At 37.1% G+C, this 18,658-nt stretch overlaps 1 protein-coding gene across 4 annotated transcripts in view; it reads left to right on the top strand.

The window, feature by feature from the left end:
• TMTC2 (transmembrane O-mannosyltransferase targeting cadherins 2) overlaps window positions 1-18,658 on the top strand; it is a 570,414-nt gene that overhangs the window by 211,245 nt on the left and 340,511 nt on the right. For 3 of the 4 annotated variants that reach the window (XM_069095098.1, XM_069095096.1, XM_069095097.1), the window contains one exon: window positions 3,848-4,418. The exons of the other annotated variant lie outside the window; for it this stretch is intronic. In XM_069095098.1, the coding sequence (XP_068951199.1) occupies window positions 3,848-4,418 (571 nt within the window). The remainder of the gene's footprint in view (window positions 1-3,847; window positions 4,419-18,658) is intronic. 4 annotated transcript variants of the gene reach the window in all.

The following is an 18,658-nucleotide window of genomic DNA, read 5'->3' on the forward strand; positions in this document are numbered from 1 at the left end:
CCATCCCACAGGTGGGATTAACAAGCTCTGGGTTTTAACACAATCAATTTGAAAACCAAGCCAATACAGGGGGAATCTTTAAATGCCATTACTATCACACAACTATCCTCCATTCATTTGCCAAAGCAGTCTTCCTTAAATACAAGTCTTTCCTTGCCAACACTCTAATCAATAGTATCCAGTGGTTCTCTATTATTATTAGCAGGAAGATAGTTAACTCAGTGGATAACTCAGTTGGACCTGGACTCAGGAAAGCCTGAGTTCAAATATATCCTCAGACACTTACTAGCTGTGTGACCAAGTCACTTAGCCTCCATTTGCCTCTGTCTCCTTATCTGTAAAATTGGGATAATAATAGCCCATACCTCCAAGGGGTATTATTAGGATAAAATGAGATTATATTTGCAAGATGCCCATTAAAATGCTGCATAAATGCTGCTGCTGGCAATGATGAAGATGACAAATACATCTAAGATAAACTTTAAAACCTTTGCTCCCTGACACTACTCTACTTCTTTAGGCTTATTATTTTTGACTCTCTTTCATGAATTCTAGAGTTCATCCAAATTGACTTTCTTGTTGTCAACAACTGACACTTTTGTCTCCGTGCCTTTGTACTGGTCATACCCCCTCCTCAGTTCTGTCTATTAAAATCTCCAGTTTTCACAAAATTCTTCTCAAGCTCCCCCTTGTATGTGAAGTCTTTCCTAATAACTCCAGCTAATGTATGCCTCCCAGATCATCTTGTCTTCATTTTGTATGTACTTTGATCTCCCTTGCTCAATCCCCTCTTTCCCCATAGAATATTAGTTCCTCAAGGGCAGGGGCTATTTCATGATTGTTTTTGAATTCCCAGTGCCTGTGTCTGGCACAAGGCAGATGCTTGATTCATTGATGGTAGATCCTTGTTGATTGCTTTCTTGATTGATTTGTAAGAGTTCTGTGTAGTCATTGGCACACAGGAATCACATGTATCTGGGTTTACACCTGTAAATCAATAGTTAATAAAATTAAACTCTTGGAGTCATTTCTTTACATCCTGGTGCTTCTGATACTGAACTGATGACTGGAAGAATTGTAGTTTCTGGAGAAATGACCTGGTCCTTAACCATTTTAGAAATGCCAATCTGCTGCTGTATGTCATGCCCCCTACCTACCATTCCTGTCCTAGATGAACTTGTCAATCTCTCGGCAGATTCTTTTGTCTTTGAGATGCCAACTGTGGACATGGTGGATATTATGTAGATGTTTCTCCCTGATTTCAGTGATATTCATACTAATATCTGAACTAATGCTTTGATGCAAAGGCCAGCGAGGGTTTCATCCTGGTCTTGCTAGAAGATCAGTCGTCTCTGACAATGCTGTTTGTCAGTTTGACAGTTTTTGTTTTTCTTTTAAATTTTAATTATAACCTATCAAGTCTCAAGTGATTGCTCCTGGGTTAGACTCTGATGAATGTCATTGCAGGGTGTTTTAATTTAATGGATCTCAAATAACATCTGTTTCTAATGTTTTAAAAGCCAATTTATATGGAAATTCGTTTAGCACAAAGTCAATACATTCAGACTTGTAACTCTTGTACTCTGCATAGGAAAAAAAAATCAAAACTCAAAGTCAAACTATTAAAATATGGTATGCACTCAATTAACTTAGTGTTATTCAAAACGTGGTTTCATCAAGTCTATTGTCCCTTCCCCAAATGCCACAACCAGCTATAAGCATTCAGATTGTTTTAATTCTCTTGAGAAAATTCTGCTGATAGAGGATTTTGGAAAAATAGCCCATTGGGACTATCCTAATGCAAATGAAGTTTACCTTAGAGCACTACTTAGAGCATTACTTACTGCTTAGTGCCCACTACTTTATGCCTTTATGCCACCTTAAACCTGCCTACCTTGGCACCCCTATATCTTTCAGAATATCTCCTTTTGAAATCTCCTCTGCCCTCAAGATACAAGTTACTTAGAGGAATTCCAGCCAGTAGACATCCTGATCTGATATTCAGCTCTCAAAGTCTTCTTGGTCTGAAGGCAACTGAATTCACCCCTTTGTTTTTTAATCATGTGCTGCAAGGGAAAGAATATAGTGTCAGAGGACCTGGATTTCAATCTTACTCTTATATTTAATGTATCAGAGACATGTAACTCTTATACTTTGCTTAGATAAAAAACTTCAAAATTCAAACTGTTAAAATACGGGACAGTCAATTATCTGAGTATTAGTCAAAACACGGTTTTAGCACTTGTGTGACATTGAGGAAGTCACCCTCAGCTTCAGTTTCCTTTTCTAAAGGTGTTAGACATAACTAACTATGTGGTCCTTTCTAGCTCTAAACCTGTCACCTTAATCTATTTTAATAATGGAAGCAAAAACAATGGGATAATGTCACATACAGACCAATGGGGAAAATATTTTCAGGTATGTAGTTCTTTTGTGTGTGTGTGGGCCTTCAAATAAAATCTAATCAACCTTTGTGTGAATGATGGTGGGAAAACAAGATTACTTGAGAATTCAAGTCAGCAAATATTTATCAAACACTTTTTGAATGCAGGCCTGTGCTAAGTGCTGAGGATGCAGTATGAAGGAAAAAATAACTCATTCAGCTGTTGCCTTCAAAGAGTTTACAGTAGGATGGACAGGGGTGGGGAGGTGAGAAGAAATGTTTGCAAAATAAGTATGGAAATTTTAACAGCACACATGCTCCGGAGGCCTGTCAGTACTTCTGCTCAAGCCTTGTAACACTTACTAACTGGAAGGTTTAGAAATCTGTTCCTTATCTGTCGTCTTAAGGACCAATTGCTGCATTCATGCCTAAAGCAAATTGAGAAGCAGGCAAGTTTTCTTTGGTTTGGCACCGCCTATGTCAGGTGTTTGCTGTGTTACTATGTGCCCTGTGTTATCCAAGGTGCTATACAAAAAACACGAAAAGTATAAGACATAGTCCCAGTCTCATAGCATCTTGAAGTCTAGTTGGGGAGTCAAGAAACACATACACATGTGGAACATTTAAGTAGCAAGGAAAATGTCCAAATGAGACACAGGGGCAGAAAAAGCTGTAGGAAATCAGAAGGGGGAGGTCACTATAAGTTGGAGTGATCAAGAAAGTGGGACTCCAGCTATGTCATGAAGGATGCAGGCAATTAAAGTGAAGGGAAGAGGGGAGAACTCTCCCCACCCCAGTGGAATATATTCTTTCTGTTCTCCCTTACCCCAGCACTCCTTACTCACTATTGGGCGTCTTTTTTTTTTTTTTTAGTTTTAATTTTTCCCTCTATTAACATTTGTTTACGGGAAAAAAAAAACTGATAAATTCATTCATGTGAAGATAGATTTGAAGTCAGAAGACCTGGGTTCAGATCCCACCTCTGCCTCATCTATTACTGACATGATCTTGGGAAAGTCATTCAGGCCTCTGACCCTCAGTTTACACACCCTCATGTGTAAAATGAGGGATTTTGGATTAGGGAGTCACTAAGATCTCTTCTATGATTAGGTATAAGCAATTGATAAGATTTAATATTTTTTCCCTCTTAGGGATAATTGCATTTCAACATGGAACAGTACCCTTAGTGAAAGGAAAAATTGAAATGTCTCATATCAGTAATACCATGGGGAAGATTATCTTGGGAGACTGGCAGTTTTTTGTAGTATCTCTAAAATTAGACAACACAGACCGCCTTTGTTTATATTCATCCTATATAGCCACAGTTCTACTAAAATGAAGCATCGTGTCATCTAGCACAACATTGGAGCCAAGGGAATGATATAATAATGTCACTGCATTTTTTTTCAACTTAAAATGTATTTTATTTTTAATTCTGTTTTAAAAAATAATTTTGTTTTTTAGCCGAGCTATCAAGACTAATCAGGATCTTCTCCCAGAAACACCATGGACCCACATATTCTACAATGATTTTTGGGGGACTCTTCTTACCCATAGTGGCAGCCACAAGTCCTATAGGCCACTTTGTACCCTTTCTTTCCGCTTTAATCACGCCATTGGAGGCTTGAACCCCTGGAGCTACCATCTTGTCAATGTTCTGCTGCATGCAGCAGTCACTGGTCTCTTCACAAGCTTCTCCAAGATCCTCCTTGGTGATGGACATTGGACCTTCATCGCTGGCCTAATGTTTGCCTCCCACCCAATTCATACAGAAGCGGTGGCAGGCGTCGTGGGAAGGGCCGATGTGGGAGCCAGCTTCTTCTTCCTACTTTCTTTGCTGTGTTATGTGAAGCACTGCTCCACCAGAGGATACTCATTGAGCACCTGGGGCTGGTTCCTAGGGACAGGACTCTGTGCTGGGTGCAGTATGTTATGGAAGGAACAAGGCGTGACTGTATTGGCCGTGTCGGCAGTTTATGATGTCTTTGTCTTTCACAGACTGAAAATGGACCAGATCATACCTTCTATTTACAAAGTAAGTGAGTGTTGTCTCTTGGGTCATTGGCTTACTGAGGGATATAATTGGTTGCTCATCTGCCAGATAAGGAATGGGTATATTTGCAGCTCTTCAAATAACATGTACAATGAATTACTAAAGAATTCTCTTTTCTTCCATGGAAAAGTAAAAGGATCATTCCAGACCTTCTAATGTGATGCTAGGTTTTATTCACTAATTGCTTTAATTTTGCCATCCTAAGCTCAATTTTGTTCACTTATTGTTTTAACTTAGATCTCATATTGGGAAAGCCACCTTTGTTTATATTCATCCTATAGTGAATATATTTCATATCTATTTAGTTTTTAACATGCTAAATAAATCTTCAATGTTAGTATACATCTGTCCCATTACTGACACAAACTGAGGGTTTATGACTTCTCTTATGTCTCCATTTGGAGGCATCATGTAATAGTAGATGGAGTGCTGGGCTTATGGTCAGGAGGATGTGGGTTCAAGTTCCCAAATTTAATGACTACATGACTCCAGGTTATTTAACCCCTATGTCTCTCAGGTAACTTTCCAGGATTTATCTACTAAGTCACAGATCGGTTACATTCTGTATTGATAGAGGGAATTTTCACACTGTGAGTCCCTCATAAAGAAAAAGTCTCATATTAATGTCTCCTTTCCTCAGTTTTCCTCTTATGTCATAAAAAATCACAACAAAGGCATCTACCACGCATGTATGTTGGAAATACATCTGCAGTATCTGGTCAGGGAGAGCTAAGAGTAAGATTCCACTCTTTTCCTGCTCTGTTTAGAGCAAGTAAATGGTGCAGTAGAGAGTTGGGCCTGGATCTCTCCATTTGTGTATTTTCTATCCCTTTAGACTGTGAGCTCCATGAGGGCAGGAAGTGTCTTTCTTTTGACTAATGCCATCCCTAGTACTTAGCTTGGTGCCTGGCACATAGTAGGTGCTTAATTAATGTTTATTAGGTTAGATTAGATCCCATTGCTCTAACTCCAAATATTATGTAGATGTTCTATCCCGATGGCTCTGATCTCATTACTAATGTTTCAATCACTGCTTTGACATACAGATCAGCATAGATCAATACCTTTAAGATTTTCAGAATGCTTTATATGTATGATCATGATCCCATTTGATTTCATCATCACAACAACCCTATGAGATAATCTACATTTTACATATTAGGAAACTGAGTCTGAGAAGGGTAATGTGACTTACCCAAGGTAACAGTTAGTAAATGTACAAGGTGGGATTCCATTTCAAGTTTTCCTGAATCCAGGTTTGGTAGAGGAGCAAGATGGCATCAAATGGCCAGAGTACTAGCCCAAGAATCATGAAAATGTTAGTTCTAGTCTGCCCTCCAACACCTTCTGGCTATGGGACCCTAGGTAAGTCACTTAACTTAGGCAACTCTTGAGGTCAACCTGTGTAGGATACTAGGTGAGTTGCTAAAAATAGACTCCGTTGGTAGAGATGCCAAGTCCAGACAAAAGAAAGTACGATTTTCCTTTTTCTTAGCTATGGTCTCAGACAAAGGGAAGTCACAATAGAAAGTGTGTTAGCTTGTCCATTAGCTAATCACAACTTCCTTTCCCTGTTTTCCCAAATGCCTTCAAATACTGTACTGTTTTAGAAGTCTTGTGAGCCTTTGACTACTATGCTAAATCTTTGACTGGACTTACTGAATGATTTGCTTATGAAGTTGTAGGAGAATCTGGCCAAGAACTCAAACCACAATAAATTCACCTTTGCTCTGAGTTTCAGTACAGTCTGACATTTGGCAGATGTTTTCAAACCCCCTTCATGTTTTAGGCAAACTTATTCCACCTCTTCTCGCCTTCCATGGAGACTAGAATAGGGGATTATGATTCTAGAAGAATGCCTTGAGAAAGCTGCTGTTTGATTGGTGTTGAGGAAGCTGATACTCTTTTCTGCCCAAATTTTGAGGTTCACTTGAAAATGAAATGGAAAGAAATCAAAAGGAAGGAAAGGAATTGGAGGGGGAAAACCTGAAGTGTTTAATGCTTTAAAAAAATCAAAATTGTTAATTTTCTGACCTAGTAGGTACAATAATCATTTATATGTTCCTGCTCTGTGGGAAAGTGTTACCTTTTTAATTGAAGTTCAGATAGCAAGTATTGAATGATTTGGTGATTTCGGTGAAATGCTGAGGCTTTATAAGAAAATCCTGGTTGAAATGCAAGGAATGTGTCTTTTGCAATTATCACTTTATTTTTTTGGAGGGGAGAGGGCAGGGCAATTGGGGTTAAGTGACTTGCCCAAGGTCACATGGCTAATGTTTTGTTTTTAGTGTCTGAGGATGGATTTGAACTCAGGTCCTCCTCACTCCAGGGCCGGTTCTCTATTCGCTGCACCACCTAGCCTCCCTGATATCACTCCTCAATGTTAAATAATTCTTATGAATAGATTCTGGGGGAGATTTATTTTCCTTCTTTCAACTAATATCACCAAGAAACTGACCAGCCATTATATATGCAGGACCCTGTGCTTGGTTATGGGAATGTAAAAAGGCATAAGACACGGTCATTGCATTGCATGCTCTCAGGGAGCTTGCAGTCTAGTTGAAGAGAGTAGGGAGATAAGTTGATAGCATCTAAGGTAACTTATGGTAGCTGCCAAATGAGTGGCATGAAGAACCCCGACAGTTAATATACAGAAGCTAGCTCCCTGAGAGGAAATTTGTTCTGCTAGATTTCCAGTTTAACAATTGGTAACTTAGGAAATGAATCGGATGAATGCTACTTCTAGCTTTGCCATTTTTAGGCTGCCTATAGAAGAATTTCTAGTTATGGAGAAACTCATTTCCTTTGGAGATAATGGTGATTCTAAGGCTGCTGCTGAAGATGAAAATAATAAAGACAATTGCAATAATGATTTTTACTAAAGATAATAATGAAAAAGATTTCTATAGCATTTCAAGACTTGCAAAACACTTGAAATATTAGATCATTAGATTCTCACAAACAATCCCATGAGGTAGTTAACTATTATTATTTCCATTTTACAGATGAGGCAACAGACTGAGAATGTCTAAGTGACTTGACCAGGGTAATGCTAGAATTCCAGTACAGGCTTTCCAGACTCCCATGTAGAACTATCTCTCTTCTAGGCCACCTCACTACCTCAAGAAGAATTGCATAGCTCTTTGTCATTAAATTAGGAAGCAGTAGCAGGGAAGGAGCAGCTCGTAGTGGATAGAACACTTACTTGAGCATTGGAAATTTGAATACTAGTACCAACTTTCTGTTAACTAGGTGTGTGTGAATTTAAGCTTTCAGATTCATAGCTGTCTCGTGGGCACAATAAATTAAGGTGAACAAGATGATTTACAAAAAAAAAAAGAGCATCTTTAATATGTTTCTTGCTGCTTACAGATGTGAGTGGGTATATTGATGTAGGTGTGCAGGATTCTGTGTAAATTGCATATTAAAGTCATACAGACAATTTCTCCATAATTAATTATATGATCCATTCATGGAGTTACAAGTAATAAAGAAATGAAATTTAAATTATATTTCTTTCGAATCAGTCATAATACACAAAATTTCAGAAACCTGCTTTAGAATCCAGGCATGAACAAGAATCACCTGTTACCCACCCAATAGTCACTGAATTTTTGCTTTAAGACTTCCAGTGGGGAGTGTGGGAAGGGGCCTACCATCTTCTGAGGTAGCCTATTGTATTGCTTGATACCTTTTTTTTAATTCATCCAGCAAGCATTTATTAAGTACTTATGTTTAATGTCAGGCATTTTATTAAGCTTTCAGGTAGCCAGAAATATCTGACCTTATCCTTTCTCTTTCCTCCCTTACCTGATTTTCTTTCTGCTCATTCATCTCAGCCCCTCTCCTCTGAAACTTTTCTACATTCCTGATTATAGAGATTTCCTGTTAAACCCACTCCACTTTTCCACTTGTAGAAAATTTCCAAATCCTATTAGATTTGTAGGGTCCAGAGAAATGAAAAGCAGTGTTAAAAAAAGGAAATGAAGAGAGAGCTTCTTCCATTCCTTCAATGATTAGCTCTACACAGATAACTACTAGATCTTTCTATTTAGTCCTAATCTCCGATCCTCTATCAACAGCTGCCTTTTGGACATCTTAAACTCAACATGTCGAAAACACGGCTGTAGATCTTTTCCCCCCAAATACTTCCCTCTTCTCTATTACTATCTCAGTTCCTTATTGGAACTCACCTCACATGTATAATAATTTTTGGTCAGCTCTTATCCTTTCTGTGTTCAGAATATCATGTCTCTGTATGTCTCTACATATATATGTGTATATATACATGCATATATCTATATGAACATATACACACATACCTACTATATGCATATAGCTATCTAGATAAAGATGTGTGTATGTTTGTGTATGTATTTCCTTTTCTCGATCCACACAGCTATCTCCTTATTGACTTTGACTGTTTCAGTAGCTTGCTGGTTGGTCTCCCCAACTCAACATCTCTCATCAACCCAGTTGTTTCTCCACTCAGCTGCCAAAATGCTTTTCCTAAAGTGTAGATCTGACCATTATTGTTTTTGTTTAGTCATTTTTCAATGTCATTCTGTCATCTTGTTTGGGGTTTTCTTGGCAAAGATAATGGAGTGGTTTGCTATTTCCTTCTTCATCATATTTTACAGATGAGGAAACTGAGGCAAACAGGTTTAAATGATTTGCCCTGGGTCACTCAGCTAGAAAGTGTCTGTGGCTGAATTTGAACTCAGGTCTTCTTGACTTCAAGGTTCTGCACTCTCTGCACAATAGCGCCAACTATGGGCTAAATAAAATTGAATGTCTAAAAGCTTAAATTGCTGTGTAGCATTTGGAAGACTGAAGGACTTCAGATCCAGGACTCTAGTCTCAAACGAAGGAGCTACTAAAGTCGGAATTAGAGCTCCTAGATTACATAAGCCAATGATAACCAGTCCCACCATAATACTCACCCCAAGCTTCCTTTATGGTGGTTTTGAAAATTTCACCCGTTTGAAAATTTTAATTTTGAAAATCTTACTATGTTATGTCGATTCTTAGAGATAATAAACTTAAATGAATCTAGGATTTCAGTGATATGATTGTTCCCATAAAGTAATCTATATTATCACCCACCTATGCCTAACCACCCAATATGATTCTTGTCTATCCCCTGTGTTATAAAATCTGTATCTCCCATGAGCTGTAGTTTAAAAGGCTGAGAATCACCAAATGAAAATGATGCCAGTTGTTTGTTACATAAAATAATGTGACTTGAGAATTAATGATATAATTAAAAGTATTATTAAAGTGTATGGTGAGGTATGGTGGGAGGAGGGGGATACAGACTTTTGGTTGCTTTGGTATCAGACAATTTTGATGAGAAAATACCTCTCATTGATGTAAAACAGCAACTGTCCTTAAAATAATATTGAAAAATTTCCTGGTTAAGTGTCATGCTCATGACCACATTATCAATTTGTGACAGAAGTGATTAATAAACTCAATAAAATTATAAACAAACAAATAATATAATAAATAAACCATAAATAAATAATAAATTATAAGCAAGTAATATAATAATGAATAGTAATAAGCTTCCTGATTTGTGTGGTTGTCTATTTAATCAACCATACTGCTTTTCACTATTAGAGAGTGGGATAAGAGGGACAGGGCCCGATTTAGTTGTATAGACAACTCTCAAATGAGGAAACTGCTCCAGCAATAGGCAGAATGTTTTCTTCCACTTACTGTGATGGAGTTGCCTAGAGCACTGAGACTTTTAATAACTTGCCTAGAGTCATACAAGGAAGGAAGGAGGGCAAAAGCTTTTATGTAGCCCTACTATGTGTAAGCCACTGGGCTAATCAAAGTCAATATGTAGCAGAAATGATCTGGCAAATGTAACCAAACAAAATTAGTTTTGATTTTCCAATAATAATAATGATAGTTTCCTTGAAGAACTATGGGTTTTTAATAATTATAATACTATATATTATTTACTGTATGATATTTTATTTTATTTATAATATGCTATAACTTTTATGGGGGCTCAAAAACCAAGAGTATAAAAAATGAGTATTCATAAAGATATTCACTTTGTATAGTATATAGATCGTTTTGGAAAAACTGAGAGCATTTGTTTTTGTCACTTTTCCCCCCAAATATATCTCTCACCCTCAATTACCTATAGAGCCAATCTTTCTAAGAAAGAATTAAAAAAAAAAGATGCAAAAACAGAAAGGAGTCCAGAAAACAAAGCAAAACATTTACCTAGTCTGACAGTATAAATTTTTCCCCCATGCCTATAGTTCCCCATCTCTACAAAAAAGGGAGGGAGGTGCATTTTCTCATCTTTTCTTTGTGGCCATGCTTGATAATTATAATTACTTGGTATTTACTTTCTTGTCTTTGATTTACTTTTCTATCTTTTTTTCCTTCTCTCTATCTTGCTGTCTTCATTATAATTATCATTATTTTGCTAACCTCACTTTGCATCAGTCCATGCATATCTTCCCATGTTTCTTTGTATTTTTCACATTCATTATTATTATTATTTTTTCTGGTGCAGCAATATTCCATTACATCCCTGTGCCAAAATAGGTTTAGCCATTCTGAAATGGGTGGACATCTAGTAGATGTATATATTTTTTTTAAATGCTGGCTGTTTAAGCAAAATTCTGTATATGGAATCTCAACTTTCGCTATAAATCCTATCATAAAGTTTGAGGTTCACTCCTAGGTTATGGGAATTAGAGAGAATAGTGTCAGAAAGAGATTGGAAAATGATCTTCTATCACATGCATATTTACCACTTTTTAGCATACCTTAAATTGCTTTTAATTGCTCTAGTTTTAAATGGAGAGGAAATGAGGAGGAAAAAAACAACTCTTAAATGCATTTATGCCAGCCTTGCAAATACTCCACTTTTATCAGCCCACAAATGTTTTTACAAGTCTTCCTTGACCCCAGGAGGTACACAGGTGAATAATAACAGGTGAATAACAATAAGTGAAATCAGCAATTTTCATTATTGACCCAACATCAATCATTGTTTGCCCACAGGTTATTTGCAAGAATTATTTAACATCTGTTAAAAGTTTTATTATGAAAACATCTTTTTTTTCTTTATTATCCTCATAATCACTTATTCAATTACAGGTGAAAAAGAAAATTTCAAAGCCAATGAACAGTTTTATAATTAACTCAAGGTAGAGCTTGCAGAAAATGAAACCATCTTATTTTCAGGGTTTCAGGTGTTTTTTTTTTTTTTTTCCAAAGGAGGGTCTTTATTCTGTTATGGGTTCTGCCAAGTTGTGTATTTCCCAGCATATTCCTTTACTTAAAATTAAATCATGCAAGTAACATTTCAGAGAAATTAAATGAAGGTGTGAGGGAGGGAGAGAGAAGAAGAGGAATTGTCACTTCACTAAAGCAGTCATTTTATCAAGAAATAGACCCTTTTTGGATTGCTCAGGAAGATGTGAATAATGGAGGCTGTCTATGATGAATGAAGTTTAGTTTTATTTCTAGTATTACATGAATTTTATATGGTTTAGACTCCAGAGATGGGGACGAAATGCATAGTTCCTTTATTCGTCCAACTCTAGGAAATTATTTTTGAAAGCCTGGTTGTCTTTGATTTGTCATATGTTTTGAATGTCTGAGGAAATGGGTTGTCCTTTATATCTGAATACTCTGTGGCATATAATCTTACTTGTGTGTCAGAGATCTCCATTTGATTGAGACATAATCGTGGAATAATGTCTTCGTTAAAACCACTGGAGTTAGCCACTATAGATGATATGTAGAGAGTATAACCTATTTCTTTCCTCAAATCCATGCCTTCACACTGTCAGTTGTTCCTCAAAGGGTGATGTATCTGTGAATTTTTGTTTATTTGCAAACAACAGATTTTTCATGCCATTTAAAGGCACATCTAAGAGTCCTGATGGTTTTATTATCTTGAGTTTCCTCAGTTTACCTTTTTTACCTCGTCTCTGTTCAGCTTTTTGGATAGCAAGATACACTGAGAATGATCGTGGTTTTTGTTTGTTTGCTTTTTTAGGCCTTTTTTGAATTTCAAGGTTAGATTAACTACACATCATAATTTGTCAACAGATTTGAATTTTCTCCTAATAAACTCACTGTAGACTTTTATATTCATGACATGTGGATATCTATGTCTTAGAACTACTGTCAAATACTGCTAAATGGATAATAATCCCAGTAATCTAGAAGATCAAAAACATCTTTCTTTTTTTATTTTTTTATTTTATTTTGTTTTTAATTTTTTTGCTATAAATTTTTATTTCTTTTTTTTCATTTTTAAAATGCTTTATTAACTTCTGATTTACATCATTAATTTCTGACAGATTTTGAGTTACAAATTTTCTCCCTGTTTTTCCCCTATCCACCACCCCAGAATAGCAGTCCCACAGGATATCCCCTTCTCCAATCTGCTCCCTCCCATATCTTCTCCCATACCCCCTTAGACTTTTCCAGGAGGGTATGGTGGATCTCTATGCCCCAGTGCTTGTATATCTTCTTTCCCAGTTACATGTAAGAGAGTATTAATAATAGTATATATAATTTTAAACATTTGATTTTAAAATTTTGAATTCCAGATTCATTCCCTTCGTCCCTTGTCACCCATCCTTACTGGGAAGAGAAGCAGTTCAGTATAGATTGTGCATGTGTAGCTAATGCAAAACATTAACATAGTAGATATATTGTAAAAGACCTACTATATTTCCCTCCCTCCTATCCTATCACCCACTTATTCTGTTCTCTACTTTGATCCTGTCCCTTTTCAAAAGTGAGTGCTTCCAACTTCCCTTCCACCCCAACATGCCCTCCCTTCCATCATCCTCCCCTCTCATCCCCTTCCCCCCCTACTCTCCTGTAGGGTGAGATACCCTATTTAGTGTGTATTTCATTCCCTCCCTACGCCAAATTCAGTGAGAATAAGGTTGACCCATTCCCTTTTGCCTTCCTATTCTTCCCTTCCATTGTCTTCTTATCTTCTTTATGAGATAGTTTACCACATTCTGTCTCTCCCAATTTCCTCTCATTATATTCCTCTCTCACCTCTTAATTTCCCCTTTTAAGTATCATCCCTTCCTGTTAAACTTGTCCTGTGCCCTCTATCTATGTATACCTGTAAGCATATATACACACATTCACACATGTATTCATACGCCCATATGCCCTCTGATATAGACATATATATTTCTATTCCCTTCAACTATTTTCATACTGAGAAAAGTTTCATCAGTTACAATTATCGTTTTTCCATGTAGAAATGTTAATAGTTCAACTTTGATCAGTGGCTTATGATTTCTTTTCCCTGTTTACCTTCTCAAGCTTCTCTTGCTTCTTGTATCTGGATGTCAAATTTTCTATTCAACTCTGGTTTTTTCATTAAGAATGCTTGAAAGTCCTCTACTCCACTGAATGACCATATTTTCCCCTGAAACATGATACTCAGTTTTGCTGCATAGGTGATTCTTGGTTTTAATCCCAGCTCCTCTGCCCTCTGGAATATCCTATTCCAGGCCCTTCATTCCCTCAGTGTAGAAGCTGCCAGACCCTGGTTTATCCTGATTGTGTTTCCACAATATTCAAATTGTTTCTTCCTGGCTGCTTGTAATATTCTCCTCTTGATTTGGGAATTCTGGAAACTGGCTATAATTTTCCTGTTTTCCAGGTCAGTGGTTTTTCCCATGATATATTTCACATTGCCTTCTATTCTTTTATTTATTTGTATCTGTTTAACATCATCTTGATTTCTCTTAAAGTCACTAGCTTCTCTTTGCTCTAATCTAAATCCGAGGGAACGATTCTCCTCATTGAGCTTTTGAGATTTTTTTTCCATTTGGCAAATTCAGCTTTTTAAGGCGTTCCTCTCCTCATTACCTTTTTGAGCATCTTTTGCCAATTGAGTCAGTCTGTTTTTTAAGGTATGATTTTCCTCAATCAGGCTGTTGACTCTCATTTTGTAATTTTCTTGCATCATTCTCATTTCTCTCCCCAGTTTTTCCTCCACTTCTCTTATCTGCTTCTTAAGGTCCTCTATGGCCTGTAACCAGCTTGTATTTTCCTTTGAAGCTTTTGGTGCAGGAGTTCTGACTTCACTGTCTTCCTCCTGTTCCATGCTTTGATCCTTTTTGTCCCCCAAATAGAAGTCTAACGTTGGAATTTTCTGTTTGTTTTGCTTCCTTTGCCTGGTCATGTCTCCCCTCAGTCACTTGACCCCTGGGCTTTTTGCCACAGTAGGACTCTGCTACCAGACAGGGGAGCTTTCTACCAAACGCTGGGGTTTTTTCAGCTGCTGGAGCCATTAGTTGGGTGCCCTCTTTGAGGCCTCCACACACTCTGGCAAGCTGGTCACGCAGCCCAGAGCCTCCACCCTACACTGCAATCCAGATCCAAGCAGGTTAAAGCAAGAGCGCTTACCCCTCAGACTGGTCACTTGGTCCCCCTACACTCTGCAAGCCAGGAGCTGAATTTGTAAAGTGGCACTGGCCAGAGTCTCAGCGGCTTCTTACCCTGGGGGCAAAAGCTGATGCACTCCTATGTACTGGGTCCCAAAGTCCAGACTGCACCGACCTCTCACTTTGTCTTTATTATGTATGTGTTGATGAATCTGGAAAGGGCCACAGCTGCTGGTAATCTGGAGTCCCTCCAGCTGAAGCTGGTTAGGCCCACCCTGGGGCTAAAACTTCAGCTGCAAGTGGCTGAGCTTGGCACCCAGAGCGCTGTGCTGGCCTGTTGCTGCTGGCCTGTCCTCAGTGGGAGGTTAGGTTCTCTGTGTCATTTTGTGGGTTCTGCAGCTCCAAAGTTTGTTTAGAGTCCCCTTTTAAATGGGTGGGGGAAGGTGGAATTTGGAGTCTGGGGAGGTCCTGCTTCTATTCTGCCATCTTGACTCTGTCCCCAAAAACATCTTTCAATTCAAAAGCAAACAACTACTAAAAAAATAATTAATATATTTTTTTAATATTTGTCTTAGATTTTTTTTAAGTTTAAAATCAATGTACTATCAAGTTCCCTAATGATAGCCACAAATTTCCAAGTCTTTTTGGTTATTGTTGTTTGCCCATTTATTTTATTTTGTTTTTATGTTGTGCTATTACTTTTGGTGATGTTGACTATTATGTAATAATTCTGAATTTTTCAGGGTCATAGAGAGACTTGTTAAATTATTTTTAATTTATTATCACCATTTTTAGTACTTTTTGCTTTTCCATTACATTAATTTCCCACACCTCCTCCCCATTCAACAAAAAGAAATAATTAAGCAAAATTGGCCAACAACAGTGATAGTCTGTGTGCTATTTCTGATGTACATTTCTGATAGTCTGTGCACTAATTAAATCTTCCTATGAATTTTGTCTATTATTTAAAATTTTTCTTTAAGTTTGGTTTATAGAACCTAAGAGTACTTAAACACAATTCTATCCACATTGCCATAAATATAAGAAAAAACTCTATTTAAATAGCAATAAAATGTTTAACTACTCACTGTCTGTGGTTTATTAAACAAAGAAACTCAGTTTGAAGCATGATTTAAAGGAATGAACATTGCTAGATATAAGTACTTTTACAAGAGTTAAATTCCCATCACTTATTATGTCAACTTGGATGTTTAATTAACTACTTGCCTAAGGTCCTTTAGCCAGGATTTATCACTTTTGCTTCTTCTGGAAGACTCTTTAACCCTAAGATTCCTTTAATTATGTGTCTAAATATTACCTTTTTGAAGGACAAGGAATGAATTGCCTTTTGCTTATAACTCAAGTTAACTCTCAGGAGTCTAAGGACCAGGAATGTAGTTTTTTACATGGTGGCTTCCATTACATGCCTTATACCCCCGTTTCATATTCTGCTGAGACAAGATTGTTTTTTTTGTTTGTTTTTGTTTTGTTTTGTTTTTGAAATAAGATTTATAGATTCTGAAAGGTGAGAATCCTTTTCATTTTATAGTTGAGGAAATGATCTCTTGTTTCTTCTTCCTAATGTTTTAAATATAATTTGAAGATGATGGAACAGAGTTACGTAGTAAATTTCTCACTACTGTCTACATAATTCTCGTCTTCTAGTTATTAGAGGCTCAGAGAGAATGTCAGAAGAATTGTTGAAGTACCCCTGAGGAAATGGAACATTAAATGAAGAGTGTTCTGATGTTCTATATAGCTTGTGAGCATTGTGTTTTTCTGAATTCCTCAGAGTTCAAGGGATTTAAATCTGCAGAGTCTACTCTGTTTTAGTGGCAAGTGGAAAAAGGTCAATGCTGATCTGTACCTGGAAGAAAATGTGTGGGGCTTCCTTCTGTGAAAAGGTGAAGGTCAAGATTAAGGATTATATCATTCTGTAATTTAAAAATATTGAATGATAATATGTGTTTTAAATTCTTATCAAAACTCCTGGTTTTTTTTTTTCTTTTCACCTTTATCAAACTGTGCTCAAATTTATGTAGGTTTGTTCAAAACACAGTTCAATGATGTATACTTTTTTAATGCCAGAGGACCATAATGAAAAAGTCCTTGTTATAGTACAGGATTAAGTTACTCCTCAGCACTAAATATCAGCCAGTTAATTCTAAAGACAATCAGTGAAAATGACACCCAAATTAGCCCTTGTTATTAATAGATAACAAGTGCTATTTGAATCCCCCTCGGTATTTGCCTCGAGCTATGTGCCCAGCCTGCTTATTACCTCATCATACTCAATTTCCCATATCTTATTGCCTTAAAGGAATCAGTTTCTTTAAGTGAGGATCCATGATTATCAGGTTACTGCGCTTTCAGCTTGCTTTTTATGAGTTTTGCCTCTAGGTGATTTTGGCTGCAAAATTTCCAAAATCCTGCTTCATCTCCTAGTAGTCAAGCTCCTGTCTCAAACGCCAAAAGCAAAAGAATTAGTAAGAAAATGGTAACTTCTGCAATGTAGTGATGATTTCTTCAGGTATTTAAATATAGATCTAAGTCCAAGAATTTAGTCTCAAGTCACCTGTCCATTTTAATTTCTTGTTAAATGGAAAGAACAATAATAACAATAGCAACAACAAAGCAACTAATTGTACTTTAAAAATTAGTTCTTTCATTACAGCACTGACTAGGTGTAAGAGATGCTGTTTTGTGCTAAAAGTCCTTTTCTGACAACACCTCCCCCCTGAAAAAAAATTAAAAGAAAACATGCCCTCTCTCCCTCCCCCTCCCCCACATAAAAAAACAAAACAAAACAACAGATTTCAACCTCATTGAACTCAGGTTTCTTTTCCTTAAAATGGTAGTAACCTGATCACCTCTATAGTGTTATGCAGCAACCTGTGATCATGTGATGGCAGAAAGGTCATGTCCTTGTTCTCTGAGTTTCTTTCTATAGCTCTGCAGTACCCAGATGGCTCTTGTATGCTCTGTTGGTTTGATTATAACTCTGGCCATCAAGTAAAATGGCATAGAATTTGTATTTAATACATGTCTCTTTCACTAATCATGAGTCTCTTTTGTGGCTCAGGTATAAAAATCAATGTTTCAGTTCCAAAGGACCCCTTTTCCATGTATTTATTGTTTGAATTCCAGGCAATCAAATAAATGAGAAATGATCAGGCTCATGTGTTTTTTCCCTCCCCCCATGTTGCTATTTGGCTGATGTTTGATCTTAGAAAGTTGATTATAATGAGCCTGTCACATGTGGTCATTATTCTTTACCTAAGATTAATCTAACAGTCATAGAAGACTGCAGAGCAACATTTAGAAAAATGAAGAGGAGCTTTTTGTATTGATTCAGTGACTCATCTCATGATTGGAAAGGAGTGAATTGGGAGATTATCCAGAATAACCATTGGGATATTTATAAACATAACTAGATACAAACCAATTACATCTACTACAGAGACCTAGATTGTATGTGGCATCCATTATGTACTTGAATAGTTAAGTATCCAGCCAGAAGAAATCTTTATAACTATGGAACGTTGAGAAGCTTCAGTTCCATGGCCCTTGTGAGACCACAAGACCAATATTGCCTTAACAATAACAGTAACTTAGATTGGATTAGGGCTTTCAAACCTTTGGTGTGCTTTGCTTACATTACTTCTTTTCCTTCCCTCAATAGCCCTTTGAGGTAGACTCTATAATTATTGTTATCACCATTTATATTGCAACACTTGAATAGATGCATCTGGATGGGTATTCCTGCTACTGACACAGGTCAGATCCCATGTGATTATTGTCCATCCCCCCCCCCCC

Source organism: Petaurus breviceps, unplaced genomic scaffold (assembly GCF_028583685.1).
Source record: "Petaurus breviceps papuanus isolate PSGF00001 unplaced genomic scaffold, PetGlider_PUasm1.0 225, whole genome shotgun sequence".
NCBI lineage: Eukaryota > Metazoa > Chordata > Mammalia > Diprotodontia > Petauridae > Petaurus > Petaurus breviceps.